The sequence below is a fragment of the Bicyclus anynana genome, chromosome 1, assembly GCF_947172395.1.
Source record: "Bicyclus anynana chromosome 1, ilBicAnyn1.1, whole genome shotgun sequence".
Classification (NCBI taxonomy): domain Eukaryota; kingdom Metazoa; phylum Arthropoda; class Insecta; order Lepidoptera; family Nymphalidae; genus Bicyclus; species Bicyclus anynana.
The window spans coordinates 8,981,320-9,007,960 of NC_069083.1; the positions used below are offsets into that span (position 1 = coordinate 8,981,320).

At 33.9% G+C, this 26,641-nt stretch overlaps 2 protein-coding genes across 11 annotated transcripts; one reads left to right on the forward strand and one right to left on the reverse strand.

Moving 5' to 3' along the window:
• Positions 1-541: 541 nt before the first annotated feature.
• LOC112049612 (probable very-long-chain enoyl-CoA reductase art-1) lies at positions 542-7,566 on the reverse strand. Its single transcript, XM_024087565.2, has 5 exons — positions 7,324-7,566; positions 6,885-7,243; positions 4,888-5,104; positions 3,608-3,800; positions 542-2,272 (listed from the first exon to the last, which is right to left on the reverse strand). Exons 1-5 carry the CDS (start codon positions 7,327-7,329, stop codon positions 2,145-2,147), a joined length of 903 nt encoding a protein of 300 aa, XP_023943333.1. The 5' UTR covers positions 7,330-7,566; the 3' UTR covers positions 542-2,144.
• Positions 7,567-7,947: 381 nt separating this feature from the next.
• Positions 7,948-26,135, forward strand: LOC112049613 (heat shock factor protein). 10 transcript variants are annotated; one of them, XR_002887100.2, is made up of 11 exons: positions 7,948-8,203; positions 9,571-10,029; positions 10,505-10,705; positions 10,979-11,168; positions 11,429-12,011; positions 12,274-12,348; positions 13,122-13,227; positions 15,921-15,968; positions 17,113-17,188; positions 18,673-18,814; positions 21,027-21,244. XR_002887100.2 is itself a non-coding variant. In XM_024087566.2 (11 exons), exons 1-11 carry the CDS (start codon positions 8,099-8,101, stop codon positions 21,203-21,205), a joined length of 2,100 nt encoding a protein of 699 aa, XP_023943334.1. In that variant the 5' UTR covers positions 7,948-8,098; the 3' UTR covers positions 21,206-26,135. The 10 variants fall into 10 exon arrangements, 9 of the variants coding, with proteins under 9 accessions (XP_023943334.1, XP_023943339.1, XP_023943337.1 ...); XM_024087566.2 differs by lacking the exon at positions 18,673-18,814 and adding an exon at positions 19,282-19,359 and having other exon boundaries at positions 21,027-26,135; XM_024087571.2 differs by lacking the exon at positions 18,673-18,814 and having other exon boundaries at positions 21,027-26,135.
• Positions 26,136-26,641: the final 506 nt, after the last annotated feature.

Genomic DNA, 26,641 nt, shown 5'->3' on the forward strand with positions numbered 1-26,641 from the left:
ATTCCATGGATTCACCGTGCAGGTGTTGAGTTATCGCGTGACAGAGAGAAAAACCTCCGAGCATAAGCCCTGCAGGCTTATTCACTATGTTTGACGTAAGCTAATTGACATATACGAGATTGAGATTCTATGTAACAAATGTCATACAGTGCTTACTGGTGGATATCATACAGTAAATGATATTTTGCCAATTGATTTGATATTTATTTTAATAGGTTGATAATAAAGACCAAAGTAGTGAATAGGCCTGCTGGACTTGTGACCAATAGGCATAGTGTTAATTCCTTGACAATCATTTAACACTCCCCTACTCTGTTCGTACAATGCAAATCCATTACTGAAAGGAAATGTCGAAAATAAATTTTATCCTTTTAGTGTGTTCGTTCCCTGACTAAGATCCAAATATCGAATTCGAAGTAATACCATGTGTTCATTTATTCATTTCTGAGGAACACTAGTTCTTCATCTACATGAATACTTACAATTTGTTGATTTATACTTACGATAATTATATCTTATAATGCAAATAATAAAAATACTATTGTAGAAAAAAAATATAATTTATTAAATGCCTTTAATTTATCATTTAATTAATATAACATAATAAAATTACTACCTAAGACCACCTAAGACGAAGCAATTACATATGTGTAGAAAAATTGTTAAATTAAATCTATTTTCAGTCCCAACAAAACACAAAAATAACATATAATTCTAAATACTAAAACATATATTCCCTCACCATTAAATAGATATAATATTATATACGTTCAATTATATACTCAAAGGCACAATTATCCGCCCACTTTAATATTACGCTAGTATATTAAAGTGAGCGGCTAATTGTGCCTCTGAGTATATTATACTGCTATTCTTATAGATATTACATACCATAACCCACACTACTAATTTAGTCAAATCAAATAATAATAATTATATTGTATAGGCAGAAACACTTTATCAATACCCAATGAGAATGGTTGTTTTGATGATATCATCTGAATGGATCGAAGTTTCCTCACTTCTTAGTTAATTCACGACAGTTAATACAGTTAATAGTAAGTAGCCATCCCTTGATATACGATTAATAACCAGGACACGATCAATGAGATTGTGGTGGTGGTGGTGGAAGGTGGTAATTAGCCACAGCAAAATACAAAAGTTTCAGTCTGCTCTGAATATGAGGCGTATAGCTGCGCAGTGTACTAAAACATATCCCAGCGGTTTTACATGTGTACGGTTCGGCGAGTTGCAATATCAGAGCGGATTTGTATTATGACTTCGGCGCCCCTTGAAACTGCAATTTTGAGCAGGACCAGTTTGTATTTCCTAGATGGGGTCTGACAATAGCTTGGTGGGTCTTACAGTGGAATTTAGAGACGTGGGGGTGCTCCCAGGAGATCGTGACACTCAGCGGGTGAATGGTCCCCTGGTCTCTGCAAAATCTATGATTTCTACTGTTAGAAGCTCATGACTAAGTGCCCTGTATCGGTTCGAAACTAGTCAGGCATACTCCAACGTTGTATCACATGAGTTTTAGCCATAATAAATTAATAAGCAATTGGGTGTTGAAAAAGTGTTCCTGACAATGTTGTACAGCCGTTACCATAAGTCAGATTATAAAATTGTCTCAATCACACTCATAGAATGATTGATAGAGATAGTGACGTGCGAATATGATCTTTACATCAATATAACTATAAGATAGCGAGCCGTATACATATATATAGCTAGCCGTATCAATAATACGAACCCCGGCCTACAGGGGTCCCTTAAGTGGGAAACCAAAATTAGTAAAATTTATACCACAATCTGACTTAATTTGGTGCTTCCCGGAGGAAAGAAAACCCAGAGATTTTCAGGATTTGCCACTCGTCTATTGGGACCCCCAATTAACTTTCATACGGAGCCCATTTAAGGCAAGCTACGCCACTGGATTTAGGGATAGCACATTGTGATAGGACAACTCAGATAACGGATATACTATAATAACCCTAAAAATAAATATACTCATAAAATATAGTGTTGTGACATTTTCAATTATTCTCATACAGAAAGTTCATTTTCATTCCTAATTACTTATTCCACTGGTTTAATAAATATTCAATGTTCTGTATGTATGTTTAAATAATGAATAATAAATTTTAGAGAATGAATGGCAGAATAGCTTTCCGACCTTTGGGGTAGTCCGGGAACTCTTTCTTGTAGTTGCGATGTTTGCCGAGCGCCCACACCGACATCTGGTACAGACCGACCACTGCGAATATTCCAGCTGTAAACAAAACATAACAAATAGTTATTAATATTGTGATTAATGCATTAATTACTTATTCAGTTGTGTGCATTTTAAGAAATTAAATATCACATGTCTCAACCAGAGAATTTTCTTAATTCTCTGCGCGTGTGAAGTCTGCCAATCCGCATTGGGCCAGTGTGCTGCACTATGGTCTTAACCTATTACATTCTGAGAGGAGACTCGTGCTCGGTAGTGAGCCGAATATGGGCTGATAATGATAATAATAAACCGTTTATTGGCGCAGTACCAATTTACAAGTTAAAATATACCTACCTACCTCATTTGGTTGACTGACTTGAAATATGCAAACCTTACAACAATAATATGTGATGAAATATGCCTTTCAAGGTCGAGATAAAATCGTCGACATATTCTAATCTGGACGATTAACATTAATTTATGTAAATCGATAAAAATCTCTAACATGATTATATAATATAAATGTTAAAAATTTCATTGTAGGGAAACAAACATAATGCTATGTTCATTGTTTATATTTCATACATTCAAAAAGCAAACTAAGCTAAGAATATCCTTTAAAAACGACTAATACTTCCTGCCTAAAAAAGCTGTTAGAGTGGCGTGCATAAGTTTGCCGATCAGGGTATGCACTAGTATGAAAAATTAATCAAACGCACGCATGCATGCATGAAGTGCACGCCAATGGTGGTACCCACATATAGCAGCATAAGTATCTAGCTGTAGATCTAATACTTTCAATTATGATCCTCCCAAAGATTCCATATTTATCCATTTTTTTCAAGTTGTTGAAAAACTGCAAAATTATTTTATTGCAAAATTATTATCTGTTCTATTGTAGAGAAGAATGGAGTCAGTTTTAGGGAAGAAGTAAGGGCCCATAAGTCAAAGCTTAACCGGGTCTGCTAATATTATAAACTTCTACTAATATTATAAACGCGCAAGTTTGTATGGATATATGTTTGTTTAGATGTTTGTTACTCTTTAACGCTGCTACTACTGAAGCGATTTGGCTAAAATTTGTAAAAGAAATAGATTTAACTCTGGATTAACAAATAGGCTACCCCGAGAAAATCCATAGATTCCTGAGATTTGATGAACCTCATGATTTTAATACTATTAATGATTGTTACTCTTTCAAGCCTCAACTACTAAACCGAATTAGCTGAAATTTGGTATTGAGATATATTATAGCATGGATTAACACATAGGCTACTTTTTATCCTGGAAAAATCTATAGTTTCCGAGGGATTTGTGAAAAACTAAATTCTACGGGGACGAAGTCGCGGGCATCCACTAGTAACTTATAAAATAGGCCTTCAAATAACTTACCCGGAGCACATTTAGTCATAACAGTGAAGAATAGCCAGGATCCAAACTCGTAAGTATAGTTGGGGCAGGAGACAAAGTTGAACAGCTGAGAGAAGGGGTTGCCATCAGGCACCGGAATGCGCCTCACTTTGGTGCCAGGGGGTCGGAGGTTTTTCAGCAGTATATGGATGCTCAAGTTACCCAATTCACAGATCTAAAAATAAGTAAATATAATCAATTAAATATAAAAACTTAGCAAAAGTATTATGGTACAAATAATTATAATCAAGTTAATTTGCAATTATTAGATATATACAAGGTCCACTGAACATAAATGTACTTTAAATTTTAAGACAAAAAAGGCCTTTCTGGCCTTAAATGTAATTCTTTAATGCCTTCAAGGTAAACCTCAAGTCAGGAACATTGAGATATTTAGAATGTACAAAAAACACTTACGTTAATTATTTAACATTCTTAATTTTAAGGAAATTTAATATAAATTGTATTGAGACCAAAGTATAGTTTTAATCTTTTGATACTGGCAGATTTATGCTGGTTTAATTATATAAAATAGATAAACACTTAAGTCATAACACTATCTTTTGGTGCAAAGTTAAATAAAATCCAAAGTATATTGGAACTTTTAGCATAATTTACTTTGTTTTTGTTTCTTGTATCATATTTAAATCCAAATTAACTTGCTTAATATGATCTTTTTATCACCTTAGGGTGATACCCCACCCGCCCCTCTCATTCTGAGAGGAGACTCAAGGTCAGCAGTGAGCCGAATATGGGTTGATAATGATGATAAAACCAGCCAACCTGCTTTATGGCAGAGTGGTGGGTCTAAGCTCAATATCCTATCTCCCATAAGAAAAGAGGTCTGGCCCTGTAGTAGGCAGTTAAATGATGACTATGTTCTTTTTATGATTTCTACCATCAATATTGTAATTATACTAATTAGTAATGTTTAGATCATTAAAATTTTATAACTATGTTAAATATTATTTTAAAGATATTTTCCCATTTTCATAAGTAATATATATGGTATTATGGTAAAGATAAGATATGATATGATGTAAGAGTAAATTACTCTTACATTCTCAAATTTACCGTGGATGTAAGAGTAATTTACTCTTACATCTTCAGTAAATTACACATTAACATTTACACTTACAACTTACAACATAACCAATCAATATAATCTAACAGCATTTGCATTTATATTCAATCCATTGAATAAGGATTTTATGCTAATTGAGAAAGTCACCAAACTTGATATTAATATTAATCAAACTTACCGCAAAGCCTGCTAAACCAATGTACACACTAGCACAGCATGGCTCGGTGAAGAGGGGATGGTTGACGTGGTATGCAATGTACAGTGTGAACAGCCAGTAGTAGGAGCAGTTCTTGAACAGATTCCTAAGAGGCATGGTGCCATGGGAGAATCGGTGCACAAATAATGTTTCAAGCAGACGCTTGCCATAGTGGACTGACCAACACGCTGCAGCCAAGCTGTAAAAGAAGTAAATGAATTACTCAATTGATGGCAAGTTTTATTTATTTACAAGTACTATAGCTTCACCCCATATTTAAAACTTAATTTAATAGAAGAAAGAAAGATGAAAGTTCATTTGAAAAATACACATCACAGAAAAGTAAACAAATACAATAAAATCATACAATGTACAAAACACTGTGATGTTGATTCCAAAATGCTCTCTGATACAGTTTGTTTTACAGTTGAAATTTGCAGGGATGCACAAAAATAGTACATATTATAAGCATTATACAAGCAACTGTCAGGACTGTTGTTTAGAAAGTTCCTCAATGCCTGAAGACAAAAGTCTTCGAACAGTGTGTGTTGCCAGTTATGACCTATGGTCCCGAAACTTGGTTGCAAACAATGGGCCTCATAAGAAGGCTCAGAGTCACACAGCAGGTGATGGAATGAGCTATGTTAGGAATCTCAGCATGACCTAATCAGAAATGAAAAGATCCACAGAAGAATCAAAGTGACTGACATAGCTCAGCGAGTTGTGAAGCAGAAGTGGCTATGGGCGGGGCAGATAGTTCAAAGTGGTGGATTGACAACACATCAAGCGAGGCGCAGGGTTTCTCTGGATGCAGGTGGCTCAGTATTGTGTGTGTATTGTTTAGAAGTCCCTACAAAAGGCCTATGTCCTGCAGTGGACGTCCATTAGCATTATACAGTGTTTGTTGACACAGCAACAGCACTGGTCTTCCCTGATGTTGGGATACTGATAGAATAATATTGGTATACTGATGGCATACAAACATATACAAACCAGCATATTTAGGGAACTCTTTACATGACAAAAACAATTACAACAATGATTTCATAGAAACATTGATTTCATAAAAATTTTTATAAACACATTAGATTGTTTATTTAATAGAGGGGTAACATCTAGCGACACAGGTCCCTATATAATTCATCTGCGTCACAAGCAATCAATGATTACATATTTTCCTTGAAATCATCTCAATGTTAATTAAAAATAGAAATAGTAATATACACAATATCAATGTTATAATAAATAATTATATATTATCCCTGTTGAGTTAAAAGTTTTCCTCTTTTGGTGTTTTGAGTACCAAGTTTGAAGCTGTATATTATAAGTACATCATAATAAAAATATAGGAATACTCAACTATATTGTTTTATTATCATATAAGAAAGCTAAGAGTCACTTAGTTGGTCAAAATGAGTAAATAACCAAAGTCACTAACAACACTGAAAAAGTTACAATGATGAAGTGGTGATGGGCGGGACACATAGTCTGAACAGCTAATGGATGTTCTAATGATGATGTTGAATGTCAATGGAAACTCAATGTTGGTTGGACTCATACTAGGTGAAATGATACTTTTTTATTCTTTACAAGATAGCCCTTGACCTCTCACCTCATGGAAAGTGTTGATCTCACCTCATGGAAAGTGTTGATGCAATCTTAAATGAAAGCGGACAATCTTGTTAGGAGTAGGATGAAAATCTACCCATTTCTACATGACATCATACCAGAATGCTAAAGCTTGGTGGTACATCTTTGCCAGTATAAGTGGTAACTTGCCTCGGCCAAAGCCTCCCACCAGCCACAACACTGTCTCTGTGTGTATTCAGTGGCACTGAAAGCTGCTAGTTACAGAAGGAAATTTGTTGTTTTTCAGGATTATGGTTTAGAAGTCCCTACAAAATGCCTGTCTAGCAGTGGATGTTCATTGGCTGATGTGATGATGATGAAGAAATAATTTAAAATAAAATTTGTCATACCTTGCTACTGTTCCAGGTGGTGTTGTTACATCTCCATACAATATCCAGGGTCTCTGATATACCCACAGATATACAAATAGGGGTCCTGCGTATTCAGCTAAAAACACATTCCTCCAAGATACTTGAGGTCCTAGATCTTGCAGGTACAGTTTTGCACCGTCATCAATGTTTAAAGACTTCAGAGTACTCTCGTCTTTCAGTGATCTACCTTTAGCTTCTAATTTTATCGATTGTCTATCCGGATATAAGGACTTTTTTAGATTTTGATAAATTTTGTCTTTCACATTTTTGATTGTAGCATCTTCATTTACTCGTATTTTCCCGATTGGTTTGGAACCGGATACGCTCAAAATTTCTATCTGTAATTCATATAGGTAATCGATTTAAATAATTAACTTATAAAAATACAATAATTTATTCTGAATAAAACTATTCATACCTCCATATTCGTGCGTACGTTAATACGTTTCTTCTTAATAAACTACACTACAGCAACTCAGCAAACACTTTTCATACAATACAAGTTTGATTTGAATGTCGACCGGATTTCTTGTTTACTAAAAAGAGGCAAAGGTCACGAATATAAATTATAATCCGCTAGCAAAGTTACGTTACGTAGCTTTTTACTGCAGCCGGTAAATTACAAACCAGTAACCACATCCACTTCACAATTTGTAAATTTTTCATTTTTTGACGCACGACATTCGGCACGTCAGTCACGGTCACGTCACTCGTATAATTTTATCTGTGCAGTGTGTGCACAGATTAGTTGTGTGGTTCTACTTTGGTGATTGATTTAATATTTATTTCTATACTATTAAACGCATAGATTTATGAGTCGGTACAAGTGATTACACGTATATTTGGAAAAAAATATACTGAATTCTGAAAATCAGAATCATGAAAATAATAAGAACTGCAATATAATATTTTGAACGCATTCTTTAAATTTTTTTATATAGCAATATTGGACTATTGTTTTTAAATGTTGGTAATTCGTCGTGTAAACATAGTAAAATTAATGTATGTGTGCTATGTTTTGCTGACAAATGTTTTACAGATTACAGATGTGTTAGTAAATTAAAATGGCGACGATTTGTGAATATTGAATAGACCTCTAGAGACAGACGTATTTTAATAAAATATCTTTCTAAAGAGATTTACTTATCTTTGAATAAAAATCGTGCTATTAATAATACACAGAATTTTCCAACATGCGATCAGTGGTGGAAATTGGGGCTAGTGTCCCAGCCTTTTTGGGAAAATTATGGAAATTGGTTAATGATTCAGAGACAAATCATTTGATTTCATGGAGCCCTGTGAGTGATTTTTAAAGATACATCTACTAAACATTCTTAATATGCTATAATTATTACGAAAAAAATTTCATTTAATGCAATTTATTGCCTAATATTTCATGGGAAAGTCGGTAAAAACAACCCGACCAGTCTGCAGCTGACAGATCGTCATTGAAAACTTGATAAATAAATATATACACTCGTCACGTTTTATACCATGCTCGTAGATTTTTAGGGAAATATTTTGTATTAACCTTTTAACTTTCACTAAGGACTACTTTAAAATACGTTAGAGATTCATAAAAGTGGACACAATTGAGTTATTTCATAATTTTCAGCTATTAGTAAACAGTACTTTTCCATTACGTTTCGTAACTTTTTTATATGTTGATGAAGCTTAAATTGAATAAGTTTATGGATAATAAGTTACAATATTTTTAACTTGGAAATATGTTTTCTTAAATTAACCATCTGGCACAGTATTTTAAAATAATATTACATTGATGACTAGTTTGGCCCCTTGGTATCACTCGCATAGATCCTTTACTTGTCAGGGTATGGGGATAAAAGTAGATATTATGTGATATTCCATACTATAATCCCTCCAATATATAACTTGGATCTGGTCAGCTCTTCTGGAGCTATAATGTCATTAGTATTTGGAGAATAAATGGCCTAATTGGCCAACTTTTGCATAATTATTATCTATGTTATAAGTTATTATTGTATGATATTTTGGAAACATATATGTAGAAAGTGACCTGAGAATAAAACTGATTTTTGAAATAAAAAATCAAGTTGTCTGAAAGCAAGAAATTGGTATTATCATTCAAGACATAATTAGAATTAAAGGTTAAAGGTAAACTAAAGGTTAAAAATATTAATAACTGCAGGCAGGTTAATAACTGCCTGGCAGTTTTGAATTGTAGAAATGGGTGATTTTAAATAATAAATTTCTAAATAATTTAAGATGTGGGTTGATTACATTTTTGAGCGATATGGTTCCCAAATTGGATGAACAACATTTTTTATGGATAACAATAAAAATATTGCATTGTGATTAACACTAAATAGAGTGAAGTAATGAGGAACTCATTTCACAGAGTGCTCAATTCAATGCTACACTTTTTTCTCTATAATTTGACAACCTCTCGTTAACTTTAACATTGTCCCAGATTAAAATCTCAGTTATGGCTATTTTTAAAGAGGTTGCAATTATTACCTAGCAATTTATGTTGCAGTATGGCTATGTTATGGCATAGTATCTTTTTGATATGATTTCGTCACCCCTTTTCAAAAGAGATAAATCTTCTAGGGCTATAAATGGTGTAACTAAGTATCCAATGGTCCTAACATACTATAGATGTTATAATAGATAAACTTTCCAGGGAGGGAAAACTTTTGTCATAAAGAATCAAGCAGACTTTGCCAGAGAATTATTACCACTGTATTATAAACACAATAACATGGCCAGCTTCATAAGGCAGTTAAATATGTATGGCTTTCATAAAATAACATCAGTTGAGAATGGTGGATTAAGATATGAGAAAGATGAGATTGAATTCTCCCACCCATGTTTCATGCGAGGCCATGCCTATCTATTGGAGCACATTAAAAGAAAGATTGCGAACCCCAAATCAATTGTTGCGAGCAATGAAAGTGGTGAGAAAATTCTTCTAAAGCCCGAGTTAATGAACAAAGTATTAGCGGATGTGAAACAAATGAAAGGCAAACAGGAGAGCCTTGATGCTAAGTTTAGTGCCATGAAGCAGGAAAATGAAGCACTATGGAGGGAGGTTGCAATTCTACGACAAAAACATATCAAACAACAGCAAATTGTAAACAATGTGAGTATTATGATATTGATAACACAAGACTTATAATAAAAGAAAGTATTATCTTGCACCAATAGACAAAATAATACATTAAATTTTATTAGTGGTTCTTATCAGCTAAAAATACAAAACAATGTTTCACTTTTGACAAATAAAAATAAGATATTAGGAATCTGAGATACAGTATATAGGATCCCACACATTGATATAGGCTAATATTGTAATATCTCTTCGGTTTTTAGCTATTAGCTGTAATGACTTTATTGCAATATGACTGCATAGGAAAATTATGGCTTAGTATGAATTTATATGGACTGAGGCGGTCGCGCGACACGGTCTCGGGATTTGTTTAGTGCTCCATATAAATTCATACTAAGCATTGGGTCATACGGCCCGGTCGCGGTCGCCGGTCGTGGTCGCCAAGAACCAAATGCTACTTTAACAAGTCATCTATTAAGGGTACTGTAAATTACACTGAATGTTTCAGCTAATACAATTCCTGATGTCTCTCGTCCAACCAACAAGAGCTCCCAACTCGAGTGGCAATAATGTGGGTGTCAAACGACCATACCAGCTGATGATAAACAATGCTGCCCACAATTCAGCAACAGAAGGTTACCCTGGCAGATTGAAGAACATGAAACTCGACAAGGATGCTCTCTTAGAAGAATTGGCAGAAGACAATTTGGTTTGTTATAATTATATTAGTGGTATAGGTAATAGACTAGTATTCTACTTGTTGCTTTTTCTGTCTTCAAACATTTTGATATTTAAAAAAAATATCAAAGGATTTGTTTGTTCTCATGATTCATTCAGTTGTTCTTTAAATTAATATGTAATATTATTACAAAAGGCAGTAGGCAAATGAGATCTAATCCATTTGTGTTATGCAAATATCCTCATTTTTTTTTGAGGGATTTGTCTAGTCTAATCATTTATATTATTTTTCATTATATTCTAGGAGGATGGACCAACTATTCATGAACTAGCTCATGATGATATCTTACACAGTGAAGCATCTCAGGATTCATTGGATCCATCTAGATATGTGTATGTATCTGTCTTGGATTCTGAAAACCGGACAGCAAACAAAAATACTGATCCAGCACAGTACCATGTCACAATGGAGGATGGGGATGATATAGAAACAGGTATGTTGTTTGTGGAATATATTTCAAGGTATACTGGACTTTTTCCTTTAAAGGTTTGTTTGTTTTACAAGCAAACAATCTAGCAAACATTTTGCTGTGCTTACACCAGTAAGTATCAACAATTATTTACTTGGTATTTCTCAAAACTTTTTTACAATTCAAACCATCATAATATATATTACAGACAAAATAACAGTTCAGAATGATGTTAACAATATTGAATATTAACATTTTGATTAATAATACTTTAATCCCCTTAGATCGTGCAAGATTATCATTTCCAATAAACACTACAGGCTTCTTAAGGATACCTGACACACAACCTATAGTTTCATCACCATCTCCCACGTCCGCGTCACCATTGACCAATCCTATTGAACAAGCTGTCAATAGTGTGGTCACCTCGCCTGGTACATCAAAGCCAAGGACTGGCAGTAGCCCGAAAACTGTACCATCTCCAAAGATTTTACTGTCACCGAGCAATTACCACATTATTAACCCGTCAGCTGACTTCAAGCTTCCCGCCGAGATCTTTGCAAGTGATGATTCCATTAGCGATGCCGGTGTCAACACAGCAGAAGAACTCTCCGGTGTCAACACTCTTCAAGATCAACTCTCAGGCGAACAAATGACAAAAGACAAAATGTTAGGTGGAATCAATATTAAAGTTGAGAACAGTGGCAAAAGGAATTTCAAAGTTGCTAAGAAAGCAAAGAAAACTAAGGAACAAAGTCCGTGCCCGTTGAACTTAGCTGACATTAAGACAGAACTTCAGGACGATCTAGACTGGAACAATATGTCCTTGGCTACTATGAACAATAACTCTAATAGGTTGCAGGCTATGTGAGTACAGTAGTTTTTATATTATCCTTCTGTTTTGTTGAGTTACATTATATTTAATTTATTTACTTTCAAATATTATAATTGATTTGTTTTATATATTGAGATGCCCCTTTTTACCTACTGATGCTTAATTCAATACTTTTAAATCAAAACTCTTTAAGATATAAATCTCTTTATTTACTTTGGAGCAGAAGAAGCCACATGGACCAGTGTGGTAGGTCTATACTATATTTGCTTTGACACTCACACTTTTGGTATTCAGGTATAGGAGAGATAACATCAATCAAAATCGGGAAGATTATCCTTCCCACTTTGGAACAAATCCACACAACAACAAGTACGTGAAACAAAATGATAATATTAATAAAATATTCAGAATAATTTTCCGCTCAAGTAGCCCACTATAAATATTTATTGGAAGAATATGTAGTCTCATTTACTATTCAGTGCCTTGAATATACCTTGGTACAATGTTGTGCCACATTGTGTTGATCTTATTGCTACATTTCTATAAATATTTGCTTTGATTTTTTTTTTCCCTTGACAAACAGGTAAATATTCATTATTCATAATAATATTTACACCATCTCATCAATTGCAATTGATAACATTTCTTTATTATAGTAATTTATGTAAATATAATGTCTCAATGTTAACCTGAGCCTTGTTTAAAGGTACCTTTGCTCACAAATTACAGTTCTTGTTTGCATATTTTTTGTTCAAATTTAATCAAAAATTTACTTGGCATTAAAGAAAAATGCTTATGTATTTTAATACAAATAAAGTTATCTTTGCAAGTGCAATTTCGAATCTTTATTCTGAACTGTATACAGTTGGCAAGCATGGAACGATATTACTAAAAAAATATAAATTTTAAACATACATCAAAACATTCAAAAACTTATTGTAATTTAAACGGCACTCGTCTGCCGGATAACAAAAAAAAAAATCATGTAAAGCAGACAATAGTCCCCTGCAAAAAATTCATGTATAGATGAATAAAATCCGCATTGAATTGACGAGTGCTTTTTTTTGACGAGTTTGCCTACAAATCGCCATATTACGTAACACTTTCGATATGAAACAGGGTTATGTTTATTTAAATTTCAGGAATGACATTGACGACCATTTAGATACAATGCAAACAGATTTGGAATCACTCAGGGAGCTGCTCAGAAGCGACTCCTACTCGTTGGATACGAACACGTTGCTAGGGGTATGTATATTATATAACATTCCACAATCAATAATGTATGGCGATGTTCTATTTATATACACAACATGAATATTTGTGGTAATACATTATCATAATAATATATCTTTTTGATGTGTTTCAAATATAGAACAAAATAAAACTGAAATAAGTAGGTACTTATATAATACAAGTTTGCAATGTACACAAAAAATATATATTTTATTACACATGGTACAGTAAAAACTCCTTATTCACGCTTGCTTTACTCGCTCTTTCACTGAAATGAAAACTTAAGTAAATGTGTCGTAGTATAATGAAGGTTTAAGAATGCCACTGCTGAATATCAGTCTAAATTAAAGAATTTTTTAAAAAGTGTCAATCAAGAAAATTACAAAATTTGGTTTAAAACATCAATTAATTGTTTTTTTTCAAATATTTGTTTTTGATTTTGTCACTCAAGAACATGTCTTCTATATAAAATTCCATTCCATGTTCGCAACACATTTACAGAACGTATCTCCTTGCGAATAAAGAGCTTTTACAGTATTTAAATTGCATAAGAACAATTATTATTGTTCCTATTAAATGTGTTCTAGCATGCTTTTGGTTCTTGTTTCAGTGGTCTTTAAACATTGTAAAGTGGAAATTGATTAAGGGCACGTTTTGTGTCGGTAGTTTTCTGCGCAAGTCGAGTCACGTTTGCTTAATAGTCGCGTGTCGTTGCTAGTTAATAATATCCAACAAAGTGTATGTTGTCGTAGGCAGGCATGATCGTACAATAGGGTATCGCGCCATTATTTGAAGTTGTGTCTGTGTGGAGTCACTCACACCAGCTCACCGCGTCGCACACAGGCGTAGATAGCTGCGCACACATAGCCTCTCGCGATGTAAACAGTTCAATGTTCTTGTGGCTGTGTTGGCAGTACGCCTCGAAGTCACGTTGCAGCCAACGTGTGGTGAGCGCGTGTGGTGGCCCGTGCTCGAGCTAGGGTTGCCAACTTTTGTCGTTTATTAAGTTACAGTATTTGTAACTTACTTCTTTAACTTGAAAAAAAATCGTCTCGCTAGGCGGTCGGTCGCTTATGCCTAGTTGGGCGGTAAATCCAAACATTGTTCGTACTCGACTAAAATAATGTTTCTAAACTCAAAAAGCAAATCTTTATTTAATTCTATTGTAGAATCATTTTTATATACAAGAATACCTCGTTATAAATATAGCTTGGTGGCGGGCTTGGTGTTTTTTTTTCAAGTAAGGTATGCACTATACGTACAAGTATATAAAATTGATTTATTTCTCAAATCCAGATTCGTTCTGCTTACGGCAGGCGCGAGACCTCAGGGCAGGCATCGTTTTGTAGAGTCTTGTAGAGCTCCCTGAAAATGTCGGTTTGTGTAGTTTAATTGTATAAAAAACAGTCAACAACTTCTAGTTTACTGAAATATGAAGTTACATTTCATTTGTAAGTATTTCTAATTATATCAAATTTGTAATAAAGCCAATATCTAAAAAGAATCGATTCTTTAGCCGGAACATGATCCAAAACATCGATCAAGTAATCGAATAGTATATGCTATGCGTTTGTTAGTCTGTGTAAACTTTCCATGTGTGTGTATTGCGAATCAAATTTATAGTTATGTGCAGTAAGGTCACAAATTATATTTTTTGGTGTTAAATATTTTGGATGTGTGAGTTTACTTCGTCCCCCTCAAAAAATACAAACAATTTTAGTGAATTTGGGTAAAAAAAAAACTCCAAGGGCAATTCCTCTATGCCTGGTTTACTGTTGGCAACCCTAGCTCTGTGTCTGGAGTCTCACAGACCGGCTAGGCGACTACGTAATGACGGGTTCTGTATTATAACATTGTAATCGTTACTATCGCGTTCAGTTCACTTCACTGTTGATTTCGTATCACAACCAGCGTCACTGCGGATCGTCGTATCTTTCCATGCATATCATGAAACCGGATTGTATATTTTATTCACAACTCGACCATGGTCAATTAAAACCTATTTATAGTTGCAGTATTTTAATCTGTTTATTATCTAATAAAGGAGATTATTTAAACTTTGAAAAGTTTGATTTTAGGGTTCCTTACTTAATCTAGTGAAATTGGACCGTTATAGGATCACTTTGATATCCGTCTGTCTAACTGTCTGTCTGTTTGAAGTCCGTCTGACCCTTTATCGTTAAAACCGCGGAGAGTATATCAGGTTTTAATTTCAAATCTATAGTTGAAATTGAACCTGATATACTCTATTCTATAGTCCCATGAAACTATGAATAAATCCATTTATGCTACAAAAAACATTTTCGATACTATCAAGGGAATCGAAATACATAGGGCACTTCCCGTTAACTTAGAACTATGAAATTTGACAAATAATAACGTCTTATAGCACAAGTAATAATAAGTTTGTAATTAAATCACGAAAAAGTTTAAATTAAGTTAACGTATCAAGTGGGTTATCGTAGGATATTGATAGGGCTTCATTGGCACAAGCTTAAACAGACTTAATTATTTTGATTATAGCTAAAGATTTATGACGTAGAATGATTTGTGCGGAACCCTCGGAGGGGGAGGCCTCCTCGCTATCAGCGGTTCTTAATGTAACGATTGTTGAGATGCGATTTTTATTTTCGACAAATGCTTTCGGATGCTTGAATTGAATATTATTTAAATGATATGAATATAAACTTCTGTATTGTCCTCAGATTGAACAAAGTGTAAGATCAACAGTTTCTCACCATACCAAAGACAATGTAATTAATTGATGAGCTTAATCGGCGCAATCATAATACTTATTAATCCATGATTTATTCATGTTTTTAACAATGAAATGAGTGTGAATATACAAAGTCGCGTGTCTAATCATGCTTTCATATAGATACAATAGAGGAGTTAGATGTATTTTTTTTTTCAAAACTTGTTCATAAATTGAATAATATTCTGTACCTATACCTTTTACTACTTGTATATTTTTAGTTTAATATTTAGATTAAATAGGCAGCTTTTAGGGACAATTCATATTATTTGAGGTAAATTTTTGGCTCTTTGGTCAAATAAACAAGCAATTTTTTTTTCTTGGTACCATTCGAAAATGAACCAGCATAGATATAATCTCTGGAGCCCAATTTACTGAGTCTACACAGGCCATAAGAATCGCACGGATTCTTCCAATGACATTTTAAAGTTCATAGTTCCAAAAAAGTTAGCAATTATTAGTGTTATACTAAAGCTAAACTCACTGTGCAATGTTTATCAACAGACAAATTAAAAGGGACAAATTAATCGCTGGTCATTTCATACCTAATTTATTAAAAATTATACTTATTAATAAAATTTATTGTCATTAATTTAGGAACACTTTAATTAAAATTATTATTAGGTGTAAAATTACTAAATAGCCCAAGATCCGTGGTACATTTTTACAATTGATTACTATCAGGTTAATTTTCCGTGAGTAGCTTCATCTTGATGAGACGCTCAACTTTTTTATTTACGAAAATTATTGATTCTGGTAGCTAACTGGGTTACCAGGTAATATAAATTTCTGAGCGTCGAAACGAGATAACGTACCACGCAATTTGTAGGACATTGTGGCTGTTAAGTTGTATAACTATTCATTAAGCAGCAGTAAAAAAACAGCTGGTTAGTAACAACTTAACTTGGTAGTAATCTATTGGTAAAATGTTCCACGAATCCTGGGCTAAGATATATATACCCTCATTTTTAATTTGTTTGTTGATTGCACAGCGAGCTTGGCTTTAGTAGGTATAGTTTTCCACATTTTTATGATTTTAAAGAAATACATCTATATCCACATTTGCCATTATTAGTGATGCGACTTGTATATTTGAAATTATCTCAGCATATATGTCAATGGATTTTTTTTTGCATTTCCAGCTTTTCGGATCGGATGATCCATTTTATGGGCTCTCTTACAACTCGTCGGATGAACGAGCAAAGACCAACAATGCTGGTAAGTTTATCACCGATTTTCAAACATAAAAACAATACATAACTCGTAAAATTAAAAACATTTTCTATTGCGGCGTCGACGTCAAGGGAAAAAGATCATAAGGTTATTATTTCGTAGAAAATTATTAATTTTAATTTAACACCCGTATTCACAATGGACTATGAACTCGCACAAATCATCCAAACTCACAATGTTCCATTAACAAGATTTGTTCAATCATAATAAAGTACCGACGTATGGCCAGATTTTCGTTATTTTATAAAACTTGTGTTTGTTTGCCCATGCTCCTGCAGGGTTATTATGTAACTCGATGTACCATTCAAATAAGAAGTCACTACATAGTTTTTCATCGTATTTTCATAACTGTGAACTAATCTTGATTACGTCATTTTACATCAAATTGCTGTAATTTGTTTTGTTTTACGATCGTCCAACATGATTATATTAACGAATTTATGTATATAACGTTTTTTTGTTGAAATAATCTTACTACTTGCTACTACCACTTCTATATTACTGCCACTTTACGTAAAATGAAGATATTTATGTCATTTAGTTGATACGATGTTCAATGATTGCATAAACGAAAATATGATGAAAAAAGCAGGTCATACTTACTCATAAGTATGTAGCAGTGTAGCAGCTAACGCTTCCATAGTTAAAAAATGTATGGGAATGACATTCACTATCGACAGGTCACGTGATCAAGTTGTCGATCGGATCTGTCATTGCCATACATTTTGTTAGTTTTCGAAGCGTAAGTAGAAAGAGAATCGACGTGCCACACGGGTACAGGTCCAGACTATCAATCGTCCAAGTATAATGCGTATCGAAAAATGTGTGAAATCATGCACAGAAATCAAAAACAAATCTGGATGTAACTTCCTCATATTATTATTATGAAGAAAATGAAAATTAAGTATACGCTTTTTTTCTTTAATTCTTTTTTAATGGTAAGTGATGATACAATCTAAGATGTAAGCGGGCTAACTTTTTAGGAGGAGTATGTAAATCCACACCCCTTTCGGCTTTATATTGGCCGATTAATGGTCAGGACCTTTGAAACCAGCTATCTCCTAAAGTCACCATACTCAAAAGTCCTAGATGCCTGTAGTTATCTACCATAAGAGCATAGGTTGACGGATTTTCAGCTTCCATAAAATGACTAATATTTGACAACTCACTTCATAATTCTTAGATTATTACTGAAAGTCAACATAGCTATTGTGGTATTCTTTCAGTAATTTGACTGTCGGGTAATCACGTTGTGTGTTTGAGTGCATTACAAGAGTTTATAGTTGTCTATGTTTGTGTATACGACGTTTTTTAATAATACTTTTTCTATAACACAAATGGTTTTCCCAACCAAATATTTCAGTATAACAGGGTCCCTGAAAACGTGGCCTCGGGTGCTGGATAACGACGTCTATATATTGTAACATGTACAATGTCCTGAGTTTTCTTTACGTTTATGTTAATTGTAGATACAACAAAACAGTATCCGATGATTGATTTTGATTGGCTGATCGGTAGCAGCGATACAACGCCAGCGAACTAACTACCTCATCCCCACATTATGGAACGCTGGCCGCTGTATCACAAAATATACTTTTGGATTTATTTTTGGTAATGGGTGAATATAATAGATGGTTACGGTCTATACAGTTAGGGTTATCGATGCGGTACCAGATATGATTCTAAACGTGGATCACTGGTTTCTTGTGATTCTTTCTCCTACTGATGAACATACCAAATATCGAATCAAATCTGTTACGTCGTCTATGTTAGTGTAAGATAAGGCTATATTGTATTTTTAGGAATTCTTAGGGAATGTTTACATCTACAAGCTGCTGCTGCCATAATTGCTCGCAAAGAATTATTAAAATAAATAAAAAAAATCCAAATGAAAAAAATATTTAATGAAAAAAAAACCAAATGAAAATTTTCCACAATATTTAAAAAATGCAAAGTTTACGTGCTTACGTAGGGATGCGTTAATGTACCTATGCTCGTAGATGTGGACGATTCCACAAATTACCGATTATTGTAAGCGTTGTAAATGTAATGTGTAATTGTTTTATTGTTAATTAAAGCAAAGAAGCTGAAAGGTGAACTTTCGAATGTAAGCAGCGGCGAAATTCGCAACCAGAGCCCCTTTGACGAAGACGATGGTAGACATATTGTTATATTGTCGTAGTGGTATTGTAGAATTTGTAGCTACTGTGTATGACACTCTAAAATTATAATTATTTAGTCAATAAAATTGAACAATAATATTTTATTGATAGAAATAGAGATTTATTGTTCTACCTTCTTCATGCACGGTTTTAGTAGATTTTACATTTTCTACTTATTTTTACTTCCTAAAGCATGTCTGAATTTTAGAGTTCTATACAAACAGGCTGTAATCAATTGCTGTTTCTGCCTAAATATATATTATTAATTCCATTCTTATATTACAAAATTTATATTTTATATTCTGTCTGACACTTATTTTTACTCATTGATTTGAAATGGTCACGTCATATTGTAAGAAACAAAAATGACCAACACTCTATGCACCACTACGACAAGAATATCTTTCAGCCCACCTATGCTTTCTTCAATATTTTGCAACTGTAATTTGAATTACAAAATATTTTTACATATTAAGTAAGCATACACATATAAGAAATATCCATAAGTACTTTTTTGTTGTAAGCGTTAAGATTATGCCTTACGTTGCGTGACCGATAAACTGGGCAGCGTATTTTTTTATCCAATAAGTTTTTGTTATATTTTTTTTTTAAGTTGTGCTCTCAAATGAGTATTTTATGTGATAATATCTATAAAATCAGTTTCCATAGTTTTAATGCGCTGTATATTCAAACAATGCTACATTTTTGCTGCATGTAAATGCGTTAGGATTTATTTTAGCTATAGATAGGAAATATATACGAGTTATTATTTAGTATTTTGAGCATATAAGAGTAGTAATCAATTATTGTAGTTAGCGGGCGAAATACAGGACCTTGCACGCCATGCGAAGGGATGCTCTGGTATAAGTGATGGTTTTTCACCTAATATTGGGTGGAACCATCGTCCTGTGCCCTCAAATATCTTTAAAAAAAGTTACAGACAAATTATTAAGTAATATATTAAGCAATTATTAAGTAGTATACACATTATACATGATATATTAAGTAGTATATACATAATATATTAAGTAGAATAAACAAAAACATACATAATATCGGTAGTTTTTCAGTAAATGGTACTTGTTTTTTCAGTCAAAATCAGACCTTGTATACTATACTTTGGTTGATAGATGATAATTTAATGTCAATTATTAAAATATCAACTGTTTAAATGTTATCAGAAATATAATACAATAGTTATACAATAAACTTGAAAATTTTGTATGAAGTACTTTTTACCAGCGACTGCAGTCATCTGGTATTTTCATAACTTGTTTTCCCTACGTCTGATCTCAATGAATTTTACAACTTTTTGTACGGCTTTTTAATAAACACACATACACATTTATGCATAACCTTAATTGCTTAAAAATTTTGCTACATTCTAGCTTTTTTGATTAGAAATTAAAAATAATGTATTTCTAAATTTTGTATAATTTCGAAATTTATTTTAGTTTAAGATTTTTCTCCTTTTTTGATAATATAGAAAAATAAAATCAAGCACTTTTCTGATAATTTAGTTTATTGTAAACTTAGTAAAAATTATTCTAGGATCTTTTTATTTTGAGTAAATACATTAGAGCCATATTTGAAATTGTTATTGAGTTAGAAGCCAACCACCAGAGCTATCTACTAATATATGTTTCTTGGGTAACTTTCAGCTGAGGGGAGTCAGTTAATATCGTATACAGGGAATCTTCCAGACTTTGGGGATATAAGTATTCCCGAGCTGGACGCCGAGAATTCCCAGGAGGCGTGTCAGTCGCCGCGACCGGGCAGCTCCATGCTGAACACTCCGCAGGTGACACTGCAGTCCCCCTCCTACCCCGTCCGGCCGTGAACTACGTTGCACGGGACATGGCATACCATGACTTGTAGACTCTTGTGTAGAATGCGTCTAAGAGCGACAACGCACTAACGGCCAGCCGCAATGCGGTGCGCCGTTGCAGCAGCCCGCATATCTATTTTATTATGAAATCGTATAATTTCAACGCACTGACGCACTGGCCGTCAACCGCTCCGGTTGGCGCGAGACTGCGGCGTGCCGTATCAGTTGAAATTGCGCTTTGCCGGAATGCGGCAAAGCGCATGGCTTGCGGTCCGCCGTGCGGCGTGCCGCATTCGGCTAGCCATTAGTGCGTTGTCGTTATGTAGCGTATATGTGACTAGGCTATGCTTGTGAGGTGTGGATGTGCTAAAGAGCCATTATTCGCGAATTGAACAGAAGCTGATGTTACTTTTCGGTATTTAATTGTTCAAATTATTAATGAATGCCTTTGCCTATTCTCCGCGACAATACGAATCTAAACGACTTTACCCAGTTACTTGAAAATCAATTTAATTTTTTTAATTTGCAAAGTTTACATCGCAGACTTGGGGGTTAAAAACATATTGCAATCAGAAATCTTCTGAGGTGAAAGTTGCATTTCATATAGGCAAATCGCAAAGTGAGTCCACGGCTGCGCGGTACAGAGTATAACAGACAAGCAGACAGACGAACTTATCTGTCGGTATACTTACCACACCCTTACGCGGGAGAGGAGTCCAATGTGTAGTTTGTCTATCTAACTTATTCTCTGTGCCCAATTTCGATCAACTTCGAGAATAGTAAAGTGCTCTCCCTAAAGCACATCAACATCGCCACAAGGTTGAGTTCGTTCCGCGAAGTTTTTGCTCTCGGTTTGACAATACCATAATATATTGCAGATATTTAGCATGTGAAGGTATAATACATTTGTAGTGTATTTGGTTTACTTGTATATTTTTAATGTACCTAAATATTGTTACACAGTGTACTTTGATTAAGTGAAATGACTTAAGGTTTACGAATACTGCTTAGCAAGTTATATTTTATGTAAGCCTATAGTTATACCTCTAGCTCGCGCCTAGAAGTTTAAATTATAGTCTTTGATTATATAGTGTCACTTTAATTATACAGACACTATATAATCAAAGAATATAGTTATGTAGCAATTTGAATTTAATGTTGAATGTGTTATTTTAAAACTCTTTAATAATTATAAGTACAGACAAGAGGTATCAGCAGTACACACACTAACGTTAAATTTTGGCTCGCTTGCCAGGGCGTTGGCGTGAGGTATATCAAACAATTAGTGCTGGGCATTAATAAAAATAAAAAGTTAACTTCAGTATTCAGCTAACAGATTAAACGCAATTTTGATCATATCAACATGAGAGTTGATGTCTGGTGAAAACGCTAAAGATATTCGATCCTATTTATTTGTCTTTAATTGATTGTATGTATTTGACGAAAGCCTATAAAAGGAGGAGGTTATAGGTTATATATGTTTTTTGGCACACATATTGGATCGAGTGTGAAAGATTAAAACTTTTAGCCCCGTGATCTCAGACTAAATACATAAGGGCCTGCCTCGCTAGAAGTTACTATTCTGACAAACTATATGATCAACGATCTAATGCGATTATAAAAACAGTCTATATGTTCGTCGGTGAAAACCTTCCTCAAAAATACCTTTTTGTGTAGTTGAAAAACAATTCTGACCGTTTTTCAACTACACAAAAAGGTATTCTAGCTTAGTATAAGATGCTTACCAATCTAAGCTCGTTTTCTTCAAAAAATTACAGACAATTTTGTTCGTGAATTGAGGTGCTATACTGGTCCTTATGTATTTTTTCTGAGCCCGTGATTGTATTAGAATTTGGTGCAGGGTGTATCAGGGTGGGCAAGAGGCACAGGTTCCAAGTTATTCGACAATGAATAAACTTACTTATTAATTAATTAATTAATTACTATCGAACTTACCCTCGCCTCCTCGCACCCCTTTGTCGTCTTATCCCCTGTACCACGCGGTCGAGGACTGACTTATATGGATATTCGCTTGTGTTTCCTTTAACAGAATACGCATTTAATTTATAATATATTTTGCCATTGCAAATAACTATACCCGATGTATTAAAGTTACAATATTATTTTCACTGGTCGCTCTAGGATAAGTACATACCTGTGTTTAATTCAATGTAACTTACAAAAATTAAATAGATTTTCTACGGCAAACGGAATTGCAAATTAATTTTGTTGCACAGTGCCTTAAACTGTAGTAATTGATACTTTTATACGGCGGTTCCAATAATGCACTTGATCATTTTTTTTATTCTTTTAAACTTAGCTCTAAAATACCTACTATGTTTTTTTCAGATTCGTTCTGCAATTGAAATGATTCAGTATACCATATAAAATCTCAAATATGTAATTGAATACTTAATAATGTTATTTTACATTATATAACCATTGTAATATTTTAATTAATTAGACGAACAAATTGAGTTTATAAAGTGATGCGTGTTGGTTACTTATAAATAATGAAATTAGTGTATTTGGACTATCATATTAACCGATCTAAATTATGTATGTCCTACTCGTAAACGTCTAGGAAATATTAAAATAATTTTATTATTTGTATGTTAGCCAGACTCTCATAATATAAATTAATTTTATTGTAAATCACAACAAATTTAAATTAAGAAATGTATTGTATAAACAAAGAATTGTTGTAGGTAGGTATATACAAAACCTATGAAATACCTACTTATGGCAATATTTTATCTGTGACCTGATCACGTTAGGCTGTTGAATTTTTGAAACAATCTGAATCAACCGAAAAGCGAATGTGTTGCAACTTTTTTGCGAATCACGATGGTGGTAACTCAATATGCAGTCTTAGAAAGAAGAGCGCTCATAAACATGTCCCAATTTTGTATGGCGGCTGGGCCTTTCAACTGCCTGTCAACTAAGCAGAACAAATTAATTTTATTTTAAAAGAACATAAAATATAGGGCTTAAAAACCAAAATGAATAAATTTTTGAAACCGCATTTTTTTTAATTAATTAAAAAAATGTATTTTTATTTATTAGCTGACAACGTTAATTAAGAATTTTTATCGTGGCAACATGCTTGTAACTCAAACCCTGACAGATTGTCAGAGATCTTCACTTATTAGCGTTCGTTTATGGCGTTTTTAAAGCAATTTAATTAATTTTTTTTGTTTAATGCTTCTCTGTCTACGATTTAATATTTCTTTTTAACTTGTGTCTTATTGACAATTGAAAATATTACATGACATTGACAGCTTACACCGGATATTAATTCAATTCCAGGTATTTTTATTGGCTGTTTTGAACAGTTTTATTGTATTGTCTATGTTTAATTTGTAGACAAGGGAGCGGTACAAAACAAAATATTTGTCTAATTAATGCGGGTTCCAAAAAGTTCCGAAACGCACGCTTCTATCGGTTGGCTGAACTTGTTAACCTGTAAAAAAATTACGTCACTTTCGAACGTTTCATTTATTATTTAATTTTCCGGGGATTTTAAACACCATTAAGGCGAAACGTACAAAGAAATATCCAAATGCATATTCTCTATTGTAAAAGTGTTCCCCGGATCCTGGACCATACATAATACAAGCTTGGACGCGCATTTAAATTTTCCAAAGTTAATCAAACAGCCCTAACGTGAACAGTTCATGAATCAATTAGTGTATATTTAATTCTGATTTATTGTATAGTGAAAAATAATTAATATAGAATAAATTAGTAAGTTGTTTGTTAATAATCTAAAATTTATATGTTGTTATTATTCTGTATGTATGTATATATTTTTGGGTTTTGAGTAAATGTTTAAAAGCGTTTCTTCATGTATAATTGATTTGTGAATACAGTTTTTGGTTGAGTTTCTTTTTCATTACATGAAAATTGGAATGCGGAATGCATATTTGTAATGTAATTACTGATTATTTGAGTGATTACAATTCTCTTAACATTGATATCAATTAATAATATTTCATTGTTTTTCGAAACGGCTGTTAGTGTAAGTGTTCATTTACACGAGCGGCAGCTGCTACCGACTGCAGTCGATTGCCGTTGGCTGCCGCCGAGACGTCGCTGACTGCAGTCGGCGACGCCGTCGCCTGCCGCTGAGACGTTGACAACTGCAGTCGACTGCGGTCGTCGGTAGAGTTGCCGCTCGTGTAAATGAATCCTTAGACGGGCGTGGTTCACAACAATATCGCAGTTCACAACAATATTTAAAACAATCGTGTTTAAAATTACCTACTGGTACTGGACGCGTGACGTCATAAGAGCCCTTGCCAGTATGGTGAAAGTTCCGGCAATAAAAATATATACCCTCACCTGTGCTATGTAAATATATACCCTCATTAGTGCTATGAAATAAATGAAAGATAATGTACACAGTGTCACAATGCAAATAGGTTGCCTAGCTGGTTGCTAAATTACGGCCAAAATTTTTCATACAACATAGGAAACCATGAACTTGATCAAAGGTAACCTAATTCAGTTAAATTAAGCATAAAATAAGCTTTTATCTGACATAATCATCTTCACTAAGATTTAAAAAGTACTGTGCGTTTTTAGACGAATTTAGATAGAATTAGAATTAGAATTTAGAGAGATACTTTACGAGCTAATGTGGAACTAAATATCATTACTTAACTGTTTATATCTGGCAACCCCACAGTTGCAGTGTGGAGGCAGGCAACCTTTACTTTTTCAATTCTTTTGGGTACTACTAATATACTTGTGTACGATTTTTTTTTAATTAACCAATGAGGAAAGAGATTAAATAAGTTTAAAAAAATAATCTTTTTATACTGATCGGCCGCAATTTAGCAAGCCAGCCTCTGAATAGTACATAATTATTTATAATACATCTACTAAGCATAGATAGCTTTATTGGGCAGGCGTTCTTAAATCGTCGCGCGATTATTACCAGTAATTTTAAATAGCCTAACAATGTAGGTGCATTTATTATGTAGGTATTACTATATGTATACAATTTCTGTCTAATGATTTACAAATATGGAGTCAGCAGCATAACAACTAATAAACACCATTATGTATAATACACCTAAAAGTTCTACTGCTATCATGTATATAGCTTGGAAAATTCGTTCGTAACACTCCCGATGGTCCGCGCGGGCCGGGAGGGGGTAGCGATGCCCTGCGCGCACGAATTCATCATACCCGCGCAGTCTTTTCACCCCGTCGCCCGCATATCATGGGAGTGTCATCAACGAACTGACCAAGCTATAGATCGCTTCACACGGCTTGCGATTTTATAAAACCTTCGCGTCGCTTTAATGAGCGAGTGAAGTCTACGTGATTCTGTGGATTGTTATGTATTGGCAGTGTTATAGCCCGAATAGCTCCAAGCAATAAAGTAAGGGGTCGGACTCATCACCGAGAGGTCGTGGTTCTATTCTCGACCGGTGGACT

What these genes read in the sequence shown, in the direction of transcription:
- LOC112049612 (XM_024087565.2), bottom strand. An exon ending in CCACCTGGAACAGTAGCAAG is followed by an intron (nt 5,105 to 6,884) that starts GTATGACAAATT and finishes CTTCTTTTACAG; the next exon opens with CTTGGCTGCAGCGTGTTGGT. An exon ending in TATGACTAAATGTGCTCCGG is followed by an intron (nt 2,273 to 3,607) that starts GTAAGTTATTTG and finishes TTTTGTTTACAG; the next exon opens with CTGGAATATTCGCAGTGGTC.
- LOC112049613 (XM_024087566.2), top strand. Translation starts at nt 8,099, where the DNA reads ATGCGATCAGTGGTGGAAATTGGGGCTAGTGTCCCAGCCTTTTTGGGA. An exon ending in TGGGGATGATATAGAAACAG is followed by an intron (nt 11,169 to 11,428) that starts GTATGTTGTTTG and finishes TAATCCCCTTAG; the next exon opens with ATCGTGCAAGATTATCATTT. An exon ending in ACAAATCCACACAACAACAA is followed by an intron (nt 12,349 to 13,121) that starts GTACGTGAAACA and finishes TTTAAATTTCAG; the next exon opens with GAATGACATTGACGACCATT.